Here is a 26,368-nt window from a genome sequence, read left to right as displayed (position 1 = left end):
GGAGACCCCTTCGGAAGCTTGGATGAGGCTCCGCCCCTCGGTCCCGCAGGGACCCCTGCCTGCGGGCGCGCCGAGCTGGATGGGCGCTGTCCCTGACCCTGAGGTTCTCACCCTGCTGATCTGGCATCGCTTTACTGAACTTCCCCCCCACCCCTTCCCCGCGCTCCAAACCTATCTCTAGAAACCTCTTCCTCCTTCGAAGTGCTCCTGACTCTGCCCTGCTCTACCCGCGCGGCTCCACCATCCCCTGAGCAGACCGAGCGGCCGCCTCACCCAGCCCAGCGGCCGGCGGGACCCGGCGGCGCTGAGGCTGTGAGAGACCAGGGCACCGGACCGAGGTGAGTGTGCGGCGGGGATACCTGTGCACGGGGCGCCGGGCGGGGACGGGGCAGGGGAAGGCGGCCGACCCCCAGGGCTGGGCATGGCCACCTGGAGGGCTTGTTTGCAGGGGCTCTGGGATGTCCCTCCCGCTCCAGCCTGCGGGGCCAAGAACCCAGTGGTTCCCGCCGTCCTGGGAGTCTTGCCCGAGGGCAGCCTTCCCAGGAAGGGGCAGGTCTGGGAGGGGCTACTCTCCCCACCTAAGGCTGAGATGAGGGCCCGGAAGAAAAACAAGGGGCGCGACCCGCTCTTCTAATCCCCTAATTTCACGACTGTGACACAGAGTACCATCCCCTAGCCCCTCCCTCGGGAATTCAGGTAGCTGCCTGCCTCCTTGAGAAGCAGGGGGCAGGGAACCTGGCCATTTGGACACTGATTTTCCACATTCACTTTCCTGTTATTTCCCAGTTCAGTTCAGTTCTATCTCTCAGTCGTGTCCGACTCTTTGTGACCCCATGGACTGCAGCATGCCAGGCTTCCCTGTGCATCATTAACTCCCAGAGTCTACTCAGACTCACGTCCCTTGAGTCGGTGATGCCATCCAACCATCTCATCCTCTGTGGTCCCCTTCTCCTCTCACCCTCAATCTTTCCCAGCATCAGGGTCTTTTCCAGTGAGTCAGTTCTTTGATTCAGGTGGCCAAACTATTGGAGCTTCAGCATCAGTCCTTCCAGTGAGCATTCTGGACTGATTTCCTTTGGGATGGGCTGGTTGGATCTCCTTGCAGTCCAAGGGACTCTCAAGAGTCTTCTCCAACACCACGGTTCAAAAGCTAAAAAATAAAAAATTTAAAAAAAAAAAATTTCCCAGCCCTTGCACAATTCAGATTCCATTAACTGTGCATTGAAAGCGGTCAGTGTTTGGTCAGAAAGCCAAAATATTTTCAGATTTTATCTAAAATTAAGCCTCCTAGGCTGTCACCTGTGAACTCTTTTCCTTCCTCCTGCTGGGCTGGAACTGAGATCTCTCCAAGAAGGGCTCCAGAAGCTTCTCTGACCACCTTTTTCTGTGCATGTGGACTGCCCTTGATATGGGAGGAAGCTTTGGTTGGATGGATGCCTGAAGCCATGTTCCCCCTTGGGCTATATCCTGAGAAGAAGGTGGAGGCTGCCTCAGAATGTCAACAGGAGTTCTAGAGAAAGTCTGTCTGTGTGTCTTTTTCTCTCTGTTGCTCTGTTGGTGTCTCCAGAGTTGGTGTCTCATCTTCTCTGGGAGATGATGAGAAAATGTGAGTTATCAAGGAGAGAGTAGGGGTGGGTTGGTTCCCTTTTGTCCTTAAAAGAATTTTCTGTACCCTTGGGAGAAAATGGCACAGATTGGGCAATTGTATGTGAATATATATATATATATATATATACACACACACACAGAGGGAGAGAAAATTATTTTTGATTCAATATGGCATCACTGGCTGAAGGGAGTCTAATAAAGACTCATCCAGTTCATGATGATGAGGAACCATATGAAACAATGATGTGTACTTGGGAAATAAATTCCTTATTTCTTTGGCCTACTGAAGGTCTCTGCTTCCTCAAGCTTATTTACTCACTAATCTTTTAAAAAATTTAATGTACAAAAATATACCACTTCTTCACTTGGTCAGGAAACAATGTAAAGTCACTTCTCTTTTATTACTCAAAGTTATTCAAATTATTACTTTTATTATTTATTATTCAAAGGGGCATCACTTCAGTCTCCCTCTCCACTTCTAGAAACAATTTTTCTTCCTTTCCTCACATCTGACACTCTCACCATTTATTTCACACCATTCATTGAGCATATACTATATGCCAGACATAATATTAGGACTCAGGGACATAGAACAAGAGTCCCAACAGTGACTGGGCTTCTCTCCTTGCCGTAACCTTGGAGGTGCGTGTTTTGAGCTGAGATGGGCTTTGCCTCTCGCATCATGTGGAGATCCAGCAGATGCCTGTAGGGAGGAACCCAGGCCTCCATCCATGGCCCTGATGAGCTTCTCCTCAGCTCAGCCCTATATTTCCTCTAAGGTGAAGCTTCTTGAGGGCAGGTGTATGTCCTTCCTTTGCTATCTTCTCTGATTCTTCCTCACAGTCCACCAATACTCTTCTCATAAGAGGTGGGAACTTTCAAAATAGCTGCACAGAATAAGGGCTTTTCTCCTTCACTTTCTTCAGCTGTGGTTCCTTGTCCTTCAAGTCAGTAACCATCTGCTCAGTCATAGCGAGTATTTATTGAATGTCTTCTTGACGTTGTAGATATGCTAGTGAATGAAACAGAACAAGTTCCTTCTAGTAATGGGGAGACAAAACAAGAAAGCGATAAGCAAGTGAATGCACCTTTCACTGAAAGTGGGTGCTGTGGAGAAAAACAAAGCAGGGCAGGGGGATGGGGTGTGTTTGCGGCGTGTGGGGGGAGAGTAGCTTTTAAATATAGGATGACTGAAGAAGGCCTCTTGAACCACAGAGACAGGTCTGGTGGAGACCTAAAGAAAGTGAACCTGCCTGGCATGAGTGTGGGGGGAGGATGTTCTAGCTCAGGTGAGCCACCAGCATGAAGCCCCAAGGTCACATATTTGAGGACTGTCAGGGAGGCAGACAAGCAAGGTGGAAACAGGTGGTGGATGAGGCCAGATCGGGCAGGGTCTTGTTCAGTTCAGTCACTCAGTCATGTCCGACTCTTCGCGACCCCATGGACCACAGCACGCCAGGCCTCCCTGTCCATCACCAGCTCCCAAAGCATGCTCAAACTCATGTCCATTGAGTTGGTGATGCCACTGTGAAGGCTTTACCTGTTCTTTGAATGGGTAGGAGGCCACTGGGGGACTTGGGGCTGATGAGTGATACCGTCTGTCTCTGAGTGTAGAAGGATGACAGATTCTAGGAGAAGGGTAGAAGCAGGAAGTTAAGTTATTGCGGAAGTCCAGTTCAATCTGGAAAAACCAGGAGGGGCTTGACACGGAGGGGACATGCTGCTGCTGCTGCTGCTGCTGCTGCTGCTGCTGCTGCTGCTGTGTCACTTCAGTCGTGTCCGACTCTGTGCGACCACATAGACGGCAGCCCACCAGGCTCACCCACCCCTGGGATTCTCCAGGCAAGAACACTGGAGTGGGTTGCCATCTCGTGGTGTAAAATGGAGGGTTTCCAGGCAGACAGGAGGTGGGGGTGCATACTAGGGGACTGGAACTAAGGGAGCAGATGTGAGGTGGGGTCCCTGATTGTGAAAGGCACCTATGATTACAGGCCACACATTCCTTCCAGGCCCACAGGAGACATTTACAAAAATTTTATTTGGCCAAGAAGTAAACCTCTACCGGTGACAGCTATTTCATACAGATGTTGTTCTCTGACCATAGAGCAATAACATTCAAAAATAAATGAAAAGATAGTCTCCCAATATATTTTTTAATAATCACTTTTTAAAATTTATGGGTTGGAAAGAAATCACAGTTGAAATTAGAACATATTTAAAACTGATCAACAAAAAGCAGCAGCATTGAGATGTCAGTTCTTCTCAACCAAAGCTGTGAGTTCAATGCAATAATGTTCAGCATTTCATCAGGAAAGTGACAACTGATTGAAAAGTTCTAGAGAAGATAAAAAAGCTGAGAGTAGCAAGAAAATCTTGAACATGTGCAAGGAGTTGGGACTTGCTCGATCAGAAAAGTAGGGCTTATTTTAAAATTATACTAATGAAGTCATATTGCTTTTGGTGAGTAAGGCTTTCTCGTTCACAAATAGACCAAATCCAGGGGACACAACAGAGAACCTTGGGGCACACTTGGACAATAGGGGTCCCTGGTACCTGACAGAATCATCTGGGAAAGATGGACTACTGGAGGAATGGATGAGGAAGCTTGGTTCTTTCTGTGGATTCTGAGTCAGTTAGGAACTAAATGTGACTCCCACCCGGGCTTCTCAAACGTGAAGGTTCATGGGAATCACCTGGAATTTGTGAAACTACAGGTGCTGATGCAGGGGGCTTGGGTGGGGCCAGGACTCTGCGTTTCTAACAGGGACTCAGTTGGTGGCAATATTGCTAGTCTGTGAATCCCATTTTGAGTAGCAGCAGCTTAACTTATAAGACTATTAATTGTTTATTTAACCAAGGGGTCTCAAGGGTGTTCCAGCAGCTCAGTGACATCATCAGGGACCCTCTTTATCTTTCTACTCTGCCACCTTTAGCTTGGTGATGAACGTTGACTTCTTGTCCCTCTTATTTGCTGCCTCATTGCCCACAATATCCGCTGTGATTCCTGCAATCACATTAAAATTTCATGCAAGAAGAAGAGGCAAGGGGTGACAACAGGAGCTCTCGACTTGAGTTTGCCCCTACCATCAGGAAAACAATAGCATTTCCAGAAGGCCCAAGCAAGTATTCCCTGAGCTCTCACCAGGGAGAAGGGGGTCCCATGGACACCCTTAGCTGGAAGGGAAGTTGGGAGAGAGTGTATTAGTTTCCTACTATTGCTGTTGCAAATTGACACAAACTTAATTGCTCAAAACCCAAAGATTTATTATTTGACAGCTCTGGAAGTTGAAAGTCCTAAAATCAAGGTGCTGGGCAGGGCTGTGATCCTGAGAATCTGTTTTCTTGCTTTTTCCAGCTTGGCTCGTGACCTCTTCCTCCGTCTTTAAAGTCAACAGTGAAGCATTTTCGAGCCTCTCTGTCTGTGATCTCTGCTTCTGTTCTCCCATCTCTTCTCACTCTAGAACCTCTCATAACGTGATTATATTGGGCCCACCTTGGTGACCCTCATAGCTAAGTTGGTAAATAATATGCCTTCAATGCAGGAGACCCAGGTTCAATTCCTGGGTTGGGGAAATCCCCTGGAGAAGGAAATGGCAACCCACTCCAATATTCTTGGCTGGAGAAACCCATGACAGAGGAGCCTGGCAGGCTACAGTCCACGGGTTTGCTAAGAGTTGGACCCAACCTAGTGACTAAACTACCATCACCACGGTGACCCAAGGATATCTCCCATCACAAGGTCCTTAGTTACACTAGCTAAGCCCTGTACCAGGTAAATAATGCACTTGGTCACAAATTCCAGGGATTAATTAGCACATGGCCATCTGTGTCCCCCCCTCTCCTTTTTTTTAAAAAGGGGAGTTTTGTCCTCTGTATCTCAGAGAGTGTGTAGATTCCCTCCAGCATGTAGAGCTGGTGATGGGTATAGAGAAAGGGTTGGTGTTTGTTTAGGCAATCAACAATATTTTGACATTTTTACCAATATGGGTTTATTTTTTAATTTATTTTGTTTTTACCTTTTTGTGTGTGTGTGTGTGTGTTGGGAGTACAGATGAATTTTATTTTCTCCTTCAGTATTTTTGAGGTTTTCCCAAATTTTACAACAAACACTTCTAACTTCATAAACCCCACTCCTCCCAGTCTGCTTTTCAAAAAGGACACTAGAGGGTGGTGAAATACCCAGCTCTGAGTTGAGGTCTAGCGAGAACATGGGTTTGTTTTAGAAACAAGAGCACAGAGAAGAATCTGGAAACAAGATTCCTTGTCCCCATCTAGTCTGAGTCTAGGACTTCCATTGTCCTAATGCTCAGAGAAAAGAGTCAGAAAGAGAAGGTACTTTCATGCTGTTCCTCTATTCATTCTGTGAGTTGATTACTGAAAGTGAAAGTGGCTCAGTCGTGTCCAACTCTTTGCGACCCCAAGGACTGTAGTCCATGGAATTGTCCAGGCCAGAATACTGGAGTGGGTAGCCTTTCCCTTTTCCAGGGGATCTTCCCAACCCAGGGATCGAACCCAGGTCTCCCGCATTGCAGGCAGATTCTTTACCAGCTAAGCTTTGATTACTGATGTGTTGCTTTTTTGTCCCAGCAGAAGCACTCGAAGCCCAAGTCAGGAGAGCGAGTCAGAGCGGGGCTCCTCCAGGATGGAAGTGAGGCTTCTTCTCTTAGGGAAGCATGGTGCAGGGAAAAGTGCCACAGGAAACAGCATTCTGGGCAAAGCCGTGTTCGAGTCCAGGTTCAGTGAGCAGCCAGTGACTAGAAGCTGCCAGAGAGGGAGTGGGGTCACGCAGGGGAGGGAGGTTTTGGTCATCGACACCCCCGACATTTTCTCTTCGGATAACATTAAGCGCTGCTTGGAGCTCTCGGCTCCCAGCCTCCACGCTGTGCTTCTGGTAATTCCCCTTGGCAACTATACAGTGGAGGACAGACAAACAGCCGAGCACATCCAGAATGTGTTTGAAGAGAAAGCCAGGAGGCACACCATTATCATCTTCACTCGGAAGGACGAGGAGGGCTCGCTGGAGGACTACGTTAAAAACAACACATCTATCTGGGACTTGGTTCAGCGCTCTAGTGGTCAATACTGCACTTTCAACAACAAGGCAAGTAAGGATGAGCAGGAGGCCCAGGTGAAGGAGCTCCTCTGCAAGGTCGAGGATTTGGTGGAAAATGAAGGACCATATGCAGTGAACTTAAGGGATGAAGACAGTAGATTCCAGGTGAGAATTCTTGTTAAGGTCTCCAAGGATCTCTGTTGTTAGAGCTGGTGAGATAAAGGCACAAATAAGTGAAATGTTGCACAGGATTTTGTTTTTTTAAGGACACAGCAACCCACTCCAGTACTCTTGCCTGGGAAATCCCATGGACAGGGGAGTCTGGCAGGCTACAGTCCATGGGGTCACGAAAATGGCAGGCATGACTTATCGACTAAACAATGACAGCAACAAGGGGACATTTATCCATAAACTGGAAAGATGAGGCTACTTTACTGGCAAATTAATAGATACATTTAAGTCCTTTTCTGACTTTACCCTTCATAGTACTGGACACACAAATGACTCATTAGACCCTCTCTTCCCTTGGCTTCAGTAAAACCACATTCTCCTTGTTCTTGTCTCCTCTCTTGCTACCGAAGAGGTTGCTGAGTCCACCTCTACGACCTCTGCTGCTGCTGCTAAGTCAATTCAGTCATGTCTGACTCTGTGCGACCCCATAGATGGCAGCCCACTAGGCTCCTCTGCCCCTGGGATTCTCCAGGCAAGAACACTGGAGTGGGTTGCCATTTCCTTCTCCAATGCATGAAAGTGAAAAGTGAAAGTGAAGTTGCTCAGGCGACCTCTAGTAGCTGACATTTTCAGGGCTTGCTTCAAGCCCTTCCTCCATTCTTGACACTTTTTTCTCCCTCAGGTGATTCCACATTTTTACAGCTTTGAGCTTTTCAGTTCAGTTCAGTTCAGTTCAGTCGCTCAGTCATGTCCGACTCTTTGCAACCCCATGAATCGCAGCATGCCAGGCCTCCCTGTCCATCACCATCTCCCGGAGTTCATTCAGACTCACGTCCATCGAGTCCGTGATGCCCTCCAGCCATCTCATCCTCAGTTGTCCCCTTCTCCTCCTGCCCCCAATCCCTCCCAGCATCAGAGTCTTTTCCAATGAGTCAACTTTTCGCATGAGGTGGCCAAAGTACTGGAGCTTCAGCTTCAGCATCATTCCTTCCAAAGAAATTCCAGGGTTGATCTCCTTCAGAATGGACTGGTTGGATCTGCTTGCAATCGAAGGGGCTTTCAAGAGTCTTCTCCAACACCACAGTTCAAAAGCATCAATTCTTCAGTGCTCAGCCTTCTTCACAGTCCAACTCTCACATCCATATGTGACCACAGGAAAAAACAATAGCCTTGACTAGATGGACCTTAGTCAGCAAAGTAATGTCTCTGCTTTTGAATATACTATCTAGGTTGGTCAGAACTTTTCTTCCAAGGAGTAAGCGTCTTTTAATTTCATGGCTGTAATCACCATCTGCAGTGATTTTGGAGCCCCCAAAATAAAGTCTGACTCTGTTTCCACTGTTTCCCCATCTATTTCCCATGAAGTGCTTTATCTGTGGCTAATAGTTTCCAAATTAATCCCTTCAGTCTAGGTCCTTCCTCTGAGTTCTGATTCCTTTATCCATCAGATTGCTATTTGACGTTGCTCTCTTGATGGATCTCAAAATTAACATGTCCAGACTTTTGTTTTTCCCTCTGAAATCTGTTCTACTTCGGTTCTCTTCTCAGTCCCGCCAATGACTATCCTGCTCACCATTCTCTTCAAACCTAAGCTCAAATGTCAGCTTTGATACCACTGCCAGCTGGCATTTGGCTTCCAGGGCGTCATCATCTTGTGTGACTGAGGCACCTGGAAACCACCTGCTTCTCTCTGTCACCATGACTACCATCTAATTCAGTTCAGCCTCTTCTCTTGCCTGTTCAGTTCAGTCCCTCAGTCATGTCTGACTCTTTGTGACCCCATGGACTGCAGCATGCCAGGCCTCCCTGTCCAACACCAACTCTCGAAGTTTACTCAAACTCATGTCCATTGAGTTGGTGATGCCATACAACCATCTCATCCTCTGTTGTCCCCTTCTCCTCCCACCTTCAATCTTTCCCAGTATCAGGGTCTTTTCAAATGAGTCAGTTCTTTGCATCAGGTGGCCAAAGTATTGGAGTTTCAGCTTCAGCATCAGTCCTTCCAATGAATATTCAGGACTGATTTCCTTTAGGATGAACTGGTTGGATCTCCTTGCTCTCCAAGGGACTCTTAAGGAGTCTTGCCTGTACTATTTTACAATTACTCTGCTAACAATTTCCCCCCTCATTCATTCTTGGGCCTTACCCTTCCTGCACCCATCCATTTCACACAAATAGGTGGAGTGATATTTTAGTTGATTTTAAGACTTCTGATTTCATGCCAATTTAAGAAACATTTTATTTATTTATTTTTCATTTTTGGCTGTGCTGGGTCTTCATTGTCACCCGTGGGCTTTTTCTAGTTGTGACAAGTGGGGGCTACTCTAGTTGCAGTGCATGGGCATCTCATTTCAGTGGCTTCTCTTTTTGTGGATCATGGACTCTAGAGTATTTGGGCTTCAGTAGCTTTGGGTCTTGGACTCTAGAGCACAGGCTTAGTAACTGTGGCACCTGGGCTTAGTTGCCACGCAGCATATGGAATCTTCCTGAACCAGGGATTAAGCCCATGTCCTTTGCATTTTCAGGCAGATTCTTAACCACTGAACCACTAGGGAAGCCCCATGATTTCATGCCAGTTTAACTGTGGGGAGTGAGGCTTCTCCAGGCAGGTGAAGGGGATAATTGTTTGGCTGTCCATTCTTCATTATCTCCAGTTGCCTGTCTGGATGGGGAAGGATCCAAACTGCTGGATCTCACGTTAGAAGCGTCGTCTCTCTCCTGGGGGTGCAGTGAAGGAAGAAGACCTTGGAGATAACATGGGAAGCTTGATTGCCAATCTCTTCCCTCCCATGTCCTTCAAAGGCACTGCACAGGCCTCGCTTGACTAGTTTCTTCTAGGGAGTCCAGAAGCTCTCCTTAAGCTTCTGGATTTTCTCCAGGAATAGCAAGAACCCTGGGAGACTTTACAGAATTACATTACTAGTGGAGTAATAGTATGGGCTTCCCTGATGGCTCATAGTGAGGACTGCGGGGAAGTAAAGTTAGAAAGTGCTTTAGGAACAATCCCTGGGTGAGATGGGATTTGTGGAGCTCTTCTGAGCCCCACAAACCCAGCTAGACATGGAAGCAATCTAGACATCTGTCAAAAGATGAATGGATAAAGAAGCTGTGTTACATATATACAATGGAATATTATTCAGCCATAGAAAGGAACACCTTTGAGTCAGTTTTAATGAGGTGGATGAACCTAGAATGCAGGTAGATGAACCTAGACACAGAGTGAAGTAAGTCAGAAAGAGATAAAGAGAAACTCAACCCTCTTACTTCCAGGAAGCCTATTGCAGCAGTAGCAACAGTGGGGTCCCAAGATCAGTTTCATCATGGACAAAACTACACAGGCCAGCAGGGACCATGACTGTGACCATGACTGTGATTTGATCACATCCTAATCATCAAATTACTCTGAATTATATACTTGTGTCTCCATTCCTTTACTTTGTGAAAAACTGAGATTTTAGATCTGTGTGCCTCATTTCGCCTTTTCATTTTCTTTCTAGGATTCTGTGAATGAAGACACATCTCAGCATATTATGAATGAAGACACATCTCAGAGGAAGGACCATCCACATGGTAAGACAATCCTTAAAAACTGTTAAGCTCATATCTGTATTCTTTTGAATGCATCATGCATCAAAATAAAGTGGAAAATTATCTAGGTAAGTTAGAACAAAAGCTCATCCTGTAATAATGAGCAATGCTGAGCATCTTTTCATGTGTCCATTAGCTATCTGTATGTCTTCTTTGGAGAAATGCCAGCTTAGGTCTTCTGTCCACTTTTTGATTGGGTCGTTTGTTTTTCTGGTATTGAGTTGCAACACTATTTGCAATAGCTGGGACATGGAAGCAATCTAGATGTCCATCAACAGATGAATGGATAAAGAAGCTGCGGTACAAATATACAATGGAATATACTCAGCCATGGAAAGGGAAACATTTGAGTCCATTTTAATGAGGTGGATAAACCTAGAATACAGGTAGATGAACCTAGAATACAAAGTGAAATAAGTCAAAAAGAGAAAAACAATTATTGTTTATTAATGCATATATACGGAATCTAGAAAGATGGTGCTGATGAACCTATTTGCAGGGCAGCAATGGAGATGCAGACACAGAGAATAGACCTGTGAACATGGCGGGGGTGGGGAGGAAAGGGTGGGACGAATGGAGAGATGGTAGCATGGAAACATATACATTACCCTAGGTAAGATAGATAGCTAGTGGGAATTTGCTGTATGACTCAGGCAATTCAACATGGGGCTCTGTGGCAATCTAGAGGGTTGGGATGGGGTGGGAGGTTCAAGAGGGAAGGGCCATATATATATACCTATGGCTGATTCATGTTGATGTACGGTGGAAATCAACACAATGTTGTAAAGCAATTATCCTCCAATTAAAAAAAAATATTTTTTTGGAAAAAAATAATGCATCCTGGAGCCCTAGCTGAGGCTGGGGCCCACAGTTTGTCCCCGAGAGAGTCTCAAACATTTGTGAGTAAGTGCAGCACCAGCAGAGGCTCTGGACATGGCATGGGTACCCCCAGCCTTCTTGCAGATGTTTCAGAGCTGGGCTTGCCTCTAGCAGCTTTTTACCTGACTCAGCCTCTTCTTCCAGCCTGGGAGCCCAATATTGGACTCCTGCTGGGAAGCAGAAATAACTCCACTTGTATGCCTGCTCAGTGGTGCCTGACTCTTTGCGACCCCATGGACTGTAGCTCATGAGGCTCCTCTGTCCATGGGATTCTCCAGGCAAGAATACTAGAGCGGGTTGCCATGCCCTCCTGCAGGGGATCTTCCAGACTCAGGGATCAAACCCTTCATTGGCAGGCACATTCTTTAGCACTGGGCCACCTCAGTTCAGTTCAGTCCAGATGCTCAGTTGTGTCCAGCTCTTTTCCACTGCATGGACTGTAGCAGGCCAGGTTTCTCTGTCCATCACCAACTGCTGCTGGTGGTGGTGGTGGTTTAGTTGCTAAGTTGTGTCTGACTCTTATGATCCCATGGACTGTAGCCTGTCACGCTCCTCTGCCCATGGGATTCTCCAGGCAAGAATACTGGAGTGGGTTTCCATTCCCTTCTCCAGGGGATCTTCCCAACCCAGGGATCAAACCAGGGTCTCCTGAATTGCAGGCAGATGATTTACCAACTGAGCTATGAAGGAAGCTGAGCAACTCCTGGAGTTTGCACAAATTCATGTCCATCGAGTCAGTAATGCCATCCAACCATCTCATCTTCGGTCATCCTCTTCTCTGCCTGCCTTCAATCTTTCCCAGCATCAGGGTCTTTTCCAGTGAGTCAGTTCTTCACATCAGGTGGCCAAACTATTGGAGTTTCAGCTTCAGCATCAGTCCTTCCAATGAATATTCAGGCCTCCTTTAGGATGGACTGGTTGGATCTCCTTGCAGTCCAAGGGACTCTCAAGAGTCTTCTCCAACACAACAGTTCAAAAGCATCAATTCTTCAGCACTCAGCTTTCTTTAAAGAAAGCTTTCTAAAGAAAGCTGTGCCACCTAGGAAGCCCCAAATAGCTCCGTGGATAACACTAAAGAGAATAACATCTGCAGAATTCAGTGATGGAGCTCAGTATCCATGTGGTGATTGCCTTTAATGGTGTATTGTGCACAGAGCATGAGTCAGTATGCACAGATCTGCCTAGTTCTGTTCAGTGGATGTAACTGGTTCATGATATGGACATACACAACTAATTCAGCCATTTTTTTTGTTGTTGCTGATGTTATTTCCAGGCTAGTTCTGTGCAAGAACTGAAATTTCACACTAAGATAGATGAGATCTGTGTTCTTGCAGGACTTCTCAAATTAATAATTAAATTTACAATTTTAACAACGAAAATTATTGCAGCTGAGGGCTTCTCCAGTGGCTCAGAGAGTAAAGAATCTGCCTGCAATGCAGTACCAACACTGAAAATGAAAGTGAAGTCACTCAGTCGTATCCGACTCTCTGCAACCCAATGGACTGTAGCCCGCCAGGCTCCTCTGTCCATGGGATTCTCTAGGCAAGAATACTGGAGTGGGTTGCCATTTCCTTCTTCAGGGTGTCTTCCCAACCCAGGAATCAAACTCGGGTCTCCCACATTGCAGGCAGACTCTTTACTGTCTTGAGTCACCAGGGAATCCTGACATTATGTGCTGGGAAATATATTGGGTTGGCCAAAAAGTTTGTTCAGATTTTTTCATCACATTCTATGGAAAAATCTGAAAGAACTTTGGACCAAATATATATATACAAATATACACACACACATATATATAAAGCCAGTAAATTATTTACTCTTCATAGCATATAAAATATAATCCTCACAATAACCCAACAATATAGTCCTCATAACAATCTTATAAAGAACGTGCTATTTTCAGTATTCTCTTTCTACAGATGAGTGAAATTAGCCAGAAATACGTGAACTTAGACAGCGGTAGGGAGTTAAAATTATGTCGATGGCCTTCAGCCAGGACCCCCAGAAATATTTCTGTTATTGAACAAAATTGGGTTGAATGATTTGAGACAGTAAGGGAATATCACACATGATGGGAACCAAGAAGCACCTTAGAAATGATGGGGTTGGAGAAGACTTTCCATAGGACGTTGGCTTGTGTGAGGTGATTTTGAGGAAAGTAGTAACTCTGGCAGGCTTCCTTGCTGGCTCAGCAATGAATTTGCCTGCAATGCACGAGACCCAGGTTCGATCCCTTAGTCAGGAAGATTCCCTGGAAAAGGGAATGACAACCCACTCTAGTATTATTGTCTGGGAAATCCTATGGATGGAGGAACCTGGCAGGCTACAGTCCATGGGGTCGCACAGAGTTGGACATGACTGAAGTGACTTAGCAGCAGCAGCAGCAGCTAAAAATATGGGGCATTTCCATCACCTTAGGAGTTCTTACTCTCCCTTCTTGAAAGGAGCCTCTCCCTAAACTTCCATTGATATGAGCTAATTTTGTGTGTTCTTGAACTTCAGATAATGACATCACATAGCATGTGGCTTTGTGTTTGGCTTTCTTCACTTAGCGTGTTTTGGAGACCGATCTAGGCTGCATATCAGTCCATTACTTTTTGTTAAATTCCTGAGTTGTGTTCTATTTTATGAATATACCACTAAGATGCATTTTAAACTCACTCTCCATGGTTCCGCCTTAGCCCATGAACTTCATGCCTCAGTAGTTGATTTTGGTAGCAACATAAGAGGAATTCCGAGGTTCAAGACCAGTGAAGGCCACGTTTAACGTTTTCACGTTCCTGAGAAATCTCAAGCCATTTACACCACTCTTAAGTTGGTCATGGCCCTTTTCATGGCTTTCACTTTGCTGGGTAGTTTCTGGCTGGGACTAGAGGTGTCCTGGTTCAGAGCATCACGGCCATTCTCTACAAAAACTGGCAATAAGAGATTTTCAAAAATGCAAAAGAGATTTATAGCTATCCTAAAAGCTGTCCACATCTCTGTATTCTACTGTGAGAAATGACTCTGAATCTGTCCTTTTGTGCCAGGGTCAGGGGAGCAGCATCAGCACATGATAGGATGGGAACCGAGCCCCAGGCTGCCAGCCCTGAAGGTCCTGCTGGTGGGGAAGCGTGGTGTGGGGAAAAGTACAGTTGGAAACAGCCTTCTGGGGAAGCGGGTCTTTGAGACTCGATTCAGTGAAGAGCCAGTAACCTGGAGGTGCATGTCTGAGAGCAGAATCTGGAGAGAGAGGCAAGTTTTGATCATTGATACTCCAGACATCTCATCTTCAAAGGACATTGAACAAGACCTTGTGAACAACACCTTCCCGGGTCCTCATGCTTTCCTGCTGGTGACTCCCCTGGGCTCCTTCAATGAGAAAGATGACATGGTGCTAAGCACAATCCGATGCATTTTTGGGGACAAATTCATCGAGTACATGATCGTTCTCCTCACCAGGAAAGAAGATCTAGAGAATCAAGACTTAGAAAAGTTCTTAGCCAGAAGTAAAAGGCTGGAGGAGCTCATCAACAAATGTAAAAACCGATACAGTCTCTCCAACTACAGAGCTAGGGAGGAAGAGAAGCAATGCCAGGTGGATAAACTCCTGCAGGAAATTGTGAGCATGGTGCAGCAGAATGGGGACAAGCCTTGTACTTTCAGAGAGAAAGGTAAGTGAGGTCTAGAAAACCTTTTATGCATACTTAAAAAGCAGACCTAAATGTCCAAGAACTTTATTTTCTGAAGGGCAGAGAGATCAAAATGACAAGTATCGTCTATTGACCACCTCTTCTTTCTCCTTTCTTTCTCAAATTTTATTAATTATTTTCTAAACTATTTATTTATGGCTGTGCTGGGTCTTTGTTGCTGCCAGGGTTTTTCTCTAGTTTCAGGGAATGATCGGGGGCTACTCTCTTGTTGTGGTGGGCTCAGTAGTTTCAGCTCCTGGGCTCTAGAGCACAAGCACAGTAATCGTGGCATGTGGGATCTTCCCAGATCAGGGATCGAACCCGTGTCTCCTGCATTGGCAGGCAGATTCTTTACCACTGAGCCTCTAGGGAAGCCCACATTTTACTAAATGTATGTGCCTTTCCGTGCACTGTCCTGTGAGTAAGAAAGTAAGTGTTAGTCACTCAGTCATGTCTGACTCTGTGACCCCATGGACTGTAGCCCACAGGCTCCTCTGCCCATGGGATTCTCCAGGCAAGACTACTGGAGTGGGTTTCCATTCCCTTCTCTAGGGAATCTTCCCGACCCAGGGATCAAACCAGGGTCTCCTGCATTCCAGGCTGATTCTTTACCATCTTAGCCACCTGGAAGTTCTAACTTGGTCTCTGATTCTCTCCTGACTCTTCTCCCATCTCTTCAACTGAATGGTGAGCATCTTGAGGAAAAAAGTTGAGCTTTTCTAGTCTCTTGTCTTCCCTGCAGTGTATCTGTTGCCCAGAGCTTAGCACTTAGTGCTGGTGATGAGACAGTAAAGAACCAAGAGAATGGATAAAGAGGTCAAGGCAGGGGAAAGGTAGAGGCAGAGGGAGGGGAGGAGAGGAGAGGGGAGGAAGAAGAGAAGAGTAGAACAAAGGATCCAGGACTGCCTCCTGGCTCTTTACTCTTCCCTCTGTTGGAGAAGGGGGGCCATTTTACTGGACAAGCACAGGGAGCCTGGGTGCTCCCAAGGGTCATGCCCCACATGGCCCTACGTGGGTTTGATTGATCCAGACACACTACCCTACCCAGAGCTTAAGCAGAAGTCCCCGTCTACTCAGTGCTACAAGTTCTATTGACCTGAGCTGAGATTCTTCCAGCCTAGTTCTATTCATCCCATTCTCTTCTGCTTCAAAGATCCTCACTTGGAAAGAACATCAGACCAAAAAGAGCATATCTGTTCAGTGTGCCCTTTCACATTCTTAATGGAGATCCTGAAAGCATAGGCATGTGGGAAAGTCAGAGGAGCTGCGTGGAGGAAGCCTGACTTGAAACAGGCTTTGGGAAGTGGCTAGAGTTTAGATGACTGAGCAGAAAGCTCCAGAGGGTACACTAGCAACTTGAAGGAAGGATGTAGAACTGAGCATCTACTTGTGAGGGGACCAAGGGTCGTGGTCTTGATGGAAATGAAGGGCTCACACCTCTAGATGTGGAATGGGGACATGAGACCAGATTGTAGAGGTAGGTGGTAACCACATTCTCTCAGGGTATGAGAAAGGGACTTAAGATATACATTTTTTTTTTCCTTTATTTTTTTTTTTAATTTTAATTTTTTATTTTTTTTTAAATTTTAAAATCTTTAATTCTTACATGCGTTCCCAAACATGAACCCTCCTCCCACCTCCCTCCCCACAACATCTCTCTGGGTCATCCCCATGCACCAGCCCCAAGCAAGCTGCACCCTACGTCAGACATGGACTGGCGATTCAATTCTTACATGACAGTATACATGTTAGAATTCCCATTCTCCCAAATCATCCCACCCTCTCCCTCTCCCTCTGAGTCCAAAAGTCTGGTATACACATCTGTGTCTTTTTTCCTGTCTTGCATACAGGGTCGTCATTGCCATCTTCCTAAATTCCATATATATGTGTTAGTATACTGTATTGGTGTTTTTCTTTCTGGCTTACTTCACTCTGTATAATCGGCTCCAGTTTCACCCATCTCATCAGAACTGATTCAAATGAATTCTTTTTAACGGCTGAGTAATACTCCATTGTGTATATGTACCACAGCTTTCTTATCCATTCATCTGCTGATGGACATCTAGGTTGTTTCCATGTCCTGGCTATTGTAAACAGTGCTGCGATGAACATTGGGGTACATGTGTCTCTTTCAATTCTGGTTTCCTCGGTGTGTATGCCCAGAAGTGGGATTGCTGGGTCATAAGGTAGTTCTATTTGCAATTTTTTAAGGAATCTCCACACTGTTCTCCATAGTGGCTGTACTAGTTTGCATTCCCACCAACAGTGTAGGAGGGTTCCCTTTTCTCCACACCCTCTCCAGCATTTATTGCTTGCAGATTTTTGGATCGCAGCCATTCTGACTGGTGTGAAGTGGTACCTCATTGTGGTTTTGATTTGCATTTCTCTAATAATGAGTGATGTTGAGCATCTTTTCATGTGTTTGTTAGCCATCCGTATGTCTTCTTTGGAGAAATGTCTACTTAGTTCTTTGGCCCATTTTTTGATTGGGTCGTTTATTTTTCTGGACTTGAGCTGCAGAAGTTGCTTGTATATTTTTGAGATTAGTTGTTTGTCAGTTGTTTCAGTTGCTATTATTTTCTCCCATTCAGTAGGCTGTCTTTTCACCTTGCTTATATTTTCCTTTGTTGTACAGAAGCTTTTAATTTTAATTAGATCCCATTTGTTTATTTTTGCTTTTATTTCCAGAATTCTGGGAGGTGGATCATAGAGGATCCTGCTGTGATTTATGTCTGAGAGTGTTTTGCCTATGTTCTCCTCTAGGAGTTTTATAGTTTCTGATCTTACATTTAGATCTTTAATCCATTTTGAGTTTATTTTTGTGTACGGTGATAGAAAGTGATCTAGTTTCATTCTTTTACAAGTGGTTGACCAGTTTTCCCAGCACCACTTGTTAAAGAGATTGTCTTTACTCCATTGTATATTCTTGCCTCCTTTGTCAAAGATAAGGTGTCTATAGGTGCATGGATTTATCTCTGGGCTTTCTATTTTGTTCCATTGATCTATATGTCTGTCTTTGTGCCAGTACCATACTGTCTTGATGACTGTGGCTTTGTAGTAGAGCCTGAAGTCAGGCAAGTTGATTCCTCCAGTTCCATTCTTCTTTCTCAAGATTGCTTTGGCTATTCGAGGTTTTTTGTATTTCCATACAAATCTTGAAATTATTTGTTCTAGTTCTGTGAAAAATGTGGCTGGTAGCTTGATAGGGATTGCATTGAATTTGTAAATTGCTTTGGGTAGTATACTCATTTTCACTATATTGATTCTTCCGATCCATGAACATGGTATATTTCTCCATCTATTAGTGTCCTCTTTGATTTCTTTCATCAGTGTTTTATAGTTTTCTATATATAGGTCTTTAGTTTCTTTAGGTAGATATATTCCTAAGTATTTTATTCTTTTCGTTGCAATGGTGAATGGAATTGTTTCCTTAATTTCTTTTTCTACTTTCTCATTATTCGTGTATAGGAATGCAAGGGATTTCTGTGTGTTGATTTTATATCCTGCAACTTTACTATATTCATTGATAAGCTCTAGTAATTTTCTGGTAGAGTCTTTAGGGTTTTCCATGTAGAGGATCATGTCATCTGCAAACAGTGAGTTTTACTTCTTCTTTTCCAATTTGGATTCCTTTGATTTCTTTTTCTGCTCTGATTGCTATGGCCAAAACTTCCAGAACTATGTTGAATAGTAGCGGTGAAAGTGGACACCCTTGTCTTGTTCCTGACTTTAGGGGAAATGCTTTCAATTTTTCACCATTGAGGATAATGTTTGCTGTGGGTTTGTCATATATAGCTTTTATTATGTTGAGGTATGTTCCTTCTATTCCTGCTTTCTGGAGAGTTTTTATCATAAATGGATGTTGAATTTTGTCAAAGGCCTTCTCTGCATCTATTGAGATAATCATATGGTTTTTATTTTTCAATTTGTTAATGTGGTGAATTACATTGATTGATTTGCGGATATTGAAGAATCCTTGCATCCCTGGGATAAAGCCCACTTGGTCATGGTGTATGATCTTTTTAATGTGTTGTTGGATTCTGATTGCTAGAATTTTGTTGAGAATTTTTGCATCTATGTTCATCAGTGATATTGGCCTGTAGTTTTCCTTTTTTGTGACATCTTTGTCAGGTTTTGGTATTAGGGTGATGGTGGCCTCATAGAATGAGTTTGGAAGTTTACCTTCCTCTGCAATTTTCTGGAAGAGTTTGAGGAGGATAGGTGTTAGCTCTTCTCGAAATTTTTGGTAGAATTCAGCTGTGAAGCCGTCTGGACCTGGGCTTTTGTTTGCTGGAAGATTTCTGATTACCATTTCAATTTCTGTGCTTGTGATGGGTCTGTTAAGATTTTCTATTTCTTCCTGGTTCAGTTTTGGAAAATTGTACTTTTCTAAGAATTTGTCCATTTCTTCCACGTTGTCCATTTTATTGGCATACAACTGCTGATAGTAGTCTCTTATGATCCTTTGTATTTCTGTGTTGTCTGTTGTGATCTCTCCATTTTCATTTCTAATTTTATTGATTTGATTTTTCTCTCTTTGCTTCTTGATGAGTCTGGCTAATGGTTTGTCAATTTTATTTATCCTTTCAAAGAACCAGCTTTTGGCTTTGTTGATTTTTGCTATGGTCTCTTTTGTTTCTTTTGCATTTATTTCTGCCCTAATTTTTAAGATTTCTTTCCTTCTACTAACTCTGGGGTTCTCCAACTCTTCCTTTTCTAGTTGCTTTAGTTGCAGAGTTAGGTTATTTATTTGACTTTTTTCTTGTTTCTTGAGGTATGCCTGTATTGCTATGAACTTTCCTCTTAGCACTGCTTTTATAGTGTCCCACAGGTTTTGGGTTGTTGTGTTTTCATTTTCATTAGTTTCTATGCATATTTTGATTTCTTTTTTGATTTCTTCTGTGATTTGTTGGTTATTCAGAAGTGTGTTGTTCAACCTCCATATGTTGGAATTTTTAATAGTTTTTCTCCTGTAATTGAGATCTAATCTTAATGCATTATGGTCAGAAAAGATGCTTGGAATGATTTCGATTTTTTTGAATTTATCAAGTTTAGATTTATGGCCCAGGATGTGATCTATCCTGGAGAAGGTTCCATGAGCACTTGAAAAAAAAGTGAAATTCATTGTTTTGGGGTGAAATGTCCTATAGATATCAATTAGGTCTAACTGATCTAATGTATCATTTAAAGTTTGCGTTTCTTTGTTAATTTTCTGTTTAGTTGATCTGTCCATAGGTGTGAGTGGGGTATTAAAGTCTCCCACTATTATTGTGTTATTGTTGATTTCCCCTTTCATACTTGTTAGCATTTGTCTTACATATTGCGGGGCTCCTATATTGGGGGCATATATATTTATAATTGTTATATCTTCTTCTTGGATTGTTCCTTTGATCATTATGTAGTGGCCTTCTTTGTCTCTTTTCACAGCCTTTGTTTTAAAGTCTATTTTATCGGATATGAGTATTGCCACTCCTGCTTTCTTTTGGTCTCTATTTGTGTGGTATATCTTTTTCCAGCCCTTCACTTTCAGTCTGTATGTGTCCCTTGTTTTGAGGTGGGTCTCTTGTAAGCAGCATATAGAGGGGTCTTGTTTTTGTATCCATTCGGCCAGTCTTTGTCTTTTGGTTGGGGCGTTCAACCCATTTACGTTTAAGGTAATTATTGATAAGTGTGATCCCGTTACCATTTACTTTATTGTTTGGGGTTCGAGTTTATACACCCTTTTCGTGTTTCCTGTCTAGAGAATATCCTTTAGAATTTGTTGGAGAGCTGGTTTGGTGGTGCTGAATTCTCTCAGCTTTTGCTTGTCTGTAAAGCTTTTGGTTTCTCCTTCATATTTGAATGAGATCCTTGCTGGGTACAGTATTCTGGGCTGTAGGTTATTGTCTTTCATCACTTTAAGTATGTCTTGCCATTCCCTCCTGGCCTGAAGAGTTTCTATTGAAATATCAGCTGTTATCCTAATGGGAATCCCCTTGTGCGTTATTTGTTGTTTTTCCCTTGCTGCTTTTAATATTTGTTCTTTGTGTTTGATCTTTGTTAATTTGATTAATATGTGTCTTGGGGTGTTTCGCCTTGGGTTTATCCTATTTGGAACTCTCTGTGTTTCTTGGACTTGGGTGATTATTTCCTTCCCCATTTTAGGGAAGTTTTCAACTATTATCTCCTCAAGGATTTTCTCATGATCTTTCTTTCTGTCTTCTTCTTCTGGGACTCCTATAATTCGAATGTTGGAGCGTTTCATATTGTCCTGGAGGTCTCTGAGATTGTCCTCATTTCTTTTAATTCGTTGTTCTTGTTTCCTCTCTGATTCATTTATTTCTACCATTCTATCTTCTATTTCACTAATCCTATCTTCTGCCTCCGTTATTCTACTAATTGTTGCCTCCAGAGTGTTTTTGATCTCATTTATTGCATTATTCATTATATTTTGACTCTTTTTTATTTCTTCTAGGTCCTTGTTAAACCTTTCTTGCATCTTCTCAATCCTTGTCTCTAGGCTATTTATCTGTGATTCCATTTTGATTTCAAGATTTTGGATCATTTTCACTATCAATATTCGGAATTCCTTCTCCGGTAGATTCCCTACTTCTTCCACTTTTGTTTGGTTTGGTGGGCAACTCTCCTGTTCCTTTACCTGCTGTGTATTCCTCTGTCTCTTCATCTTGGTTATATTGCTGCGTTTGGGGTGGCCTTTTTATATTCTGGGAATTTGTGGAGTTCTCTTTATTATGGAGCTTCCTCACTTTGGGTGCGGTTCTATCAGTGGCTTGTCAAGGTTTCCTGGTTAGGGAGGCTTGTGTTGGAGTTTTGGTGGGTGGAGCTGGGTTTCTTCTCTCTGGGGTGCAATGGAGTGACCCGTAATGGGTTACGAGACATCAAAGGTTTTGGGATAATTTTGAGCTGCCTGTATATTGAAGCTCAGGGGAGTGTTCCTGTGTTGCTGGAGAATTTGCGTGGTATGTCTTGTTTTGGAATTTGTTGGCCCTTGGGTGGAACTTGGTTTCGGTGTAGGTATGAAGGCATTAGATGGGCTCCTATTGCTTAATGTTCCCTGAATTCAAGAGTTCTCTAATGTTTTCAGGCTTTGGATTTAAGCCTCCTGCTTCTGGTTTTCAGTTTTATTTTTACAGTAGCCTCTAGACTTCTCCATCTATACAGCACTGATGATAAAACATCTAGGTTAAAGATGAAAAGTTTCTCCACATTGAGGGACACTCAGAGAGGTTCACTGAGTTATAAGGAGAAGAGAAGATGGAGGGGGTAGTTAGAGGTAACTGGAATGAGATGCGGTGAGATCAAAAGAGAAGAGAGCAAGCTAGCCAGTAGTCACTTCCTTATGTGCGCTCTATAGCCTGGACCGCTCAGAGGTATTTACAGAGTTATACGGGGAAGAGGAGAGGGAGGAAGTAGACAGAGGTGACCAGGAGGATCAGAGAGAGGAATGAGTAGGAGCGAGACAAATCCTGCCAGTAACCTGTTCCTTAGGTGTTCTCCACCGTCTGGAACACACAGAGATTCACAGAGTTGGATAGAGGAGAGATGGGGGAGAAAAGAGACAGAGGCCACCTGGTGGAGAAAAAGGAGAGTCCAGAGGAGGAGAGAGTGGTCAAGCCAGTAATCTCGCTCTCAGGTAAACTGGGATAGTGAAGTTTGGGTTTTTAAATGTACAAAATTGACCACAAAAACCTAAGAGCAAAGATTAAAAATCTAGAGTAGAGGTTGGATTTTCAAAGATACAATATTAGAGAGAAGCAGAAGGAAAAAGGAAGAAAGAAAGAAAAAAAAAAAAGAAAAAGAATTATTAAAAAACAAACAAACAATCAAAAAAAAAAAAAAAAAAAGCCATCAACAACCATCCAAAGACTGTATATGGTGTTTGCCTTAAAAAAAAAAAAAAAAAGTCTTTTTAAAAAACAAACAAAAAAAAAATATAGTAATAATAGGTTATAGAAATAAAAATTAGAGGAGAAATAGAAGACTTAACAATTAAAAAAAAGTTAGAAAAAAAAAGCAAAAAAAAAAAGAAAAAGGAATGATTTTATAAATATTAAAAATATCTGGCCCTTTCTGGTGTAAAGGGCCGTGTGGGATCACTTCCAAGTTGGTTCCCTCTGTTTAACTTCTTCTGTTTGCTGGCCTTTTAGGCTCACAGTTGCGCTGTGGGGAGGGGGGCTGCTGCTAACAAATAGCACTGTCGTGTGCACGCAGTATCTCTGCCCGGCTTGACCTGTCCTTTTTCGCGGCGCACAAACCGCTCTGGCTCTAGGATGCTCAGCCGGGAACCGTCTGGGGCCGGCCCTAGGCTGCGTGCACTTCCCCGGTCCAAGCCGCTCAGGTTCGGCGCTCAGTCAGCCCTCAGAGGCACAGATTCGGCTGGAACTGCGCTTTGTGCCCTTCCCAGGTCCGAGTAGCTCAGGAGTTTGGCGAGCGCGATCGCCGCGGCTTGTCACCTTTTCTGCCGCTGCTGCTCAGCTTTCTGGGTGGGCCGCTGGCGCACCCCGTGCGGTAGATGGTGACTGTCCAGCACCCCCAGAAGTCTTAGCAAAGGAGCTTGCTTGCAGTTAGGTAAGCAAAGTCTCTCCGAGTTTGCAATTGCCCCTTTCCAGTCCTTACGACTCTGGCTGCCTGTCCCCGGCGGGGGATGGTCTGCAGCCGGCTTTTCCCGTTCCGTCCTTTGTTCTGTGCTCAGTCCTGGCGGTGTCTTATGTTCGAGCTTTTCGCGTGGTAGCTATCCCACAGTCTGGTTTGCTAGCCCAAGTTAGATCGTTCTGGTTGCGCGTGGGGCGCTCCTGCCCGATTCTTACAAAGCTCTGCAGCCCGCGCCTCCCGCGCGTCCCTGCCCTGCCCCCACTTCCCAGTGGCAGATGCAGGCGTCTGTGCTGCTTTTCCGCTGGGGGAGTTACTGTTGGGCTTGTAATCTGTTGGTTTTAATTATTTATCTATTTTGCCTTCCTGTTATGTTGCCCTCTGTGTTTCCAAGGCTCACCACAGACTCGGCAGGGAGAGTGTTTCCTGGTGTTTGGAAACCTCTCTTCTTAAAATTCCCTTCCCTGGATGGGCTTCCCTTCCCGGGACGGAGCTCCCTCCCCACCTCCTTTGTCTCCTTTTTCGTCTTTTATATTTTTTCCTACCTGTTTTTGAAGACAATGGTCTGCTTTTCTGGTTGCCTGATGTCCTCTGCCAGCCTACAGAAGTTGTTTTGTGAAGTTTGCTCGGCGTTGAAATGTTCTTTTGAGGAATTCGTGAGGGAGAAAGTGGTCTTCCCGTCCTATTCCTCCGCCATCTTTCCCTCCCCCCTCCCATTTTTTTTTTTTTTTTTTTTTTATCCTGTAAGTATAACTATGAGATTGTGGGTTCAGGATAAATAATTTAATAATTTCTCCTGGAAAGAAGAGCATCCGATAGGTTTCTTTCTATCTTTGTTTTGAGGTGGATATTAGTAACTTGGTAAAATTCACAATTGAGAACTATGAGGCCTGAATGGAAGACTGAGATAGCAGTACAAGTGCAAAGTCATAAGGAAAACCCCAATAATACGTATTGTAAGAGCTCTGTGCATCTCTGATCTCATTTATAGGGTAATATCTCCTGCTTTCTTTTCAACAGAGCCCCTGTGCATTATCCTCGTGGGGAAGAGCGGGACTGGGAAGAGTGCCACTGGGAACACCATCCTCGGGAGCCCGGAGTTCCACTCTCAGCTGAAAGCACAGCCCGTCACCACGAGCTTCCAGGAAGGCTGGAGGACATGGAAAGGGCAGGATGTTGTGGTTGTGGACACTCCACCACTCTTTCAGGAGTCCAGAGCTGAAGGGGACCTATCCCAGCTTGAAAAGGCAGTCAAGGACTGTAGGTCCTACTATAAAGAAGGGAGTACAGTTCTGGTTGTGGTGTTACAGCTGGGACAGATCACTACATGGGACAAAAAGGCAGTGGTGGATCTAGAGCACATCTTTGGAGCAGAAGTTATGAAATACATGATCGTGCTGTTCACCAGGAAGGAAGACCTAGAGACTGGGAACCTTGATGATTATGTCAACAACACAGATAACAAGTATCTTAAGAGCATAATTGAAAAATGTAAGGGGAGATATTGTGCTTTTAATAACAAAGAAACTGGCCAAGCCAGGGAAGACCAGGCAGCAGAGCTTTTGACAATGGCCAGTGAAGTGATAAAGGGCAGTGGACAGCATAAACATCCCCATACATGGGATGTAGGCAAAATAATGAAAAATATTCAGGAAAAGCCCTCCAAATTACTAAGTACTTTAAAGGAAAGGTTCTAGGAAAATGAAATGGGGTCTCTTTAATTTGAAGATACCCTCAGGCTACAAGCATGGGGGAGGCATGGCAGGGGGACGGGAAGAGGGACCATGACTTTGAGAGCTTGAGAGATGAATGTATCTCAGCTTGTGTTGCTTCAGCTCTTTGTAGGTAAATAAATAGTCAGACGGGGCATGTAGTAGGGGATAATAAAGGAGAAAGAAGAAATAAGTTAGGGAAAGCTGGGGAAAGGCTTCAGATATTAAGCTGATATTAAGGATCAGAGTCAAGTTACAAGAATCACTTCACTTGTGTAGGTAGACTGGAGTCAGGATAGACACTGGGACTAAGGCTAAGGCGAGCCTGGGGTCAGAATTCAGATAGTCACATGAGAACCAGGGGATTCAGCTACATGAGTGTAAGACAATGTCCTGCTAACTCCTGGGCATGGCAGAATGGAGATGTTGGACTCCTGTGAGCATCTCTGTTGCTGGGCACTGCTTGCCAGGTTCTCCCAGCTCCCCATCTCCCCCAGGGGCACTCTCAGGACCTTCTTTTCCTCATGTGGTTACTCCTTACTCCTTTCTTTGTTCCAAGCTGGAGTGGAAAGTGGGACCCAGTCTACCCTCCTTTGCTCCCCCGAGGAAATGGACATCAGTCTGTGATGTATCAAAAGATTTTATTGCTAATCATTCATGGTGACACAGACTAGAATAAAAATTAGAAGCATGGTAAAATTGCTAATTAGATAATCTTGTAAAATTTAAAAATCTAAGTAAAATTCTAGATGTCCTCTAGAATTTTCAGAAAAAGTTCCTAAAACTCCTTTGCATTTCTTTCTCTCTTCGTCTCCCTTTCTCTTTCTTTCCACTCCCATCCCATCCCCTGAGGCTTTTGCATGCATGCTGAGTCATGTCCAACTCTTTATGACCCCATGGACTATAGCCCACTATGGACAGGCTCCTCCATCCAAGGGATTTTCCAGGCAAGAATACTGGTGTGGGTTGCCATTTCTTCCTGTAAGGGATCTTCCCAACCCAGAGAATGAACCAAAGTTTCCTGTGTCTCCTGCATTGGCAGATGGATTCTTTACCACTGAGCCAATTGGGAATCCCCTCCCCAAGGCTTAGGAACT

General features: G+C 44.3%; 1 protein-coding gene across 1 annotated transcript; it reads left to right on the top strand.

Annotated features, from left to right (window-relative positions):
• On the top strand, positions 204-26,133 carry LOC102187124 (GTPase IMAP family member 8). Its single transcript, XM_018046733.1, has 5 exons — positions 204-338; positions 6,199-6,826; positions 10,330-10,402; positions 14,329-14,952; positions 24,580-26,133. Exons 2-5 carry the CDS (start codon positions 6,251-6,253, stop codon positions 25,254-25,256), a joined length of 1,950 nt encoding a protein of 649 aa, XP_017902222.1. The 5' UTR covers positions 204-338; positions 6,199-6,250; the 3' UTR covers positions 25,257-26,133.

This window comes from Capra hircus, chromosome 4, assembly GCF_001704415.2.
Source record: "Capra hircus breed San Clemente chromosome 4, ASM170441v1, whole genome shotgun sequence".
NCBI lineage: Eukaryota > Metazoa > Chordata > Mammalia > Artiodactyla > Bovidae > Capra > Capra hircus.
This window is presented reverse-complemented; position numbering and strand designations above follow the sequence as displayed.

What these genes read in the sequence shown, in the direction of transcription:
- LOC102187124 (XM_018046733.1), top strand. Translation starts at nt 6,251, where the DNA reads ATGGAAGTGAGGCTTCTTCTCTTAGGGAAGCATGGTGCAGGGAAAAGT. An exon ending in ATGAAGACAGTAGATTCCAG is followed by an intron (nt 6,827 to 10,329) that starts GTGAGAATTCTT and finishes TTTTCTTTCTAG; the next exon opens with GATTCTGTGAATGAAGACAC. An exon ending in TTGTACTTTCAGAGAGAAAG is followed by an intron (nt 14,953 to 24,579) that starts GTAAGTGAGGTC and finishes TCTTTTCAACAG; the next exon opens with AGCCCCTGTGCATTATCCTC.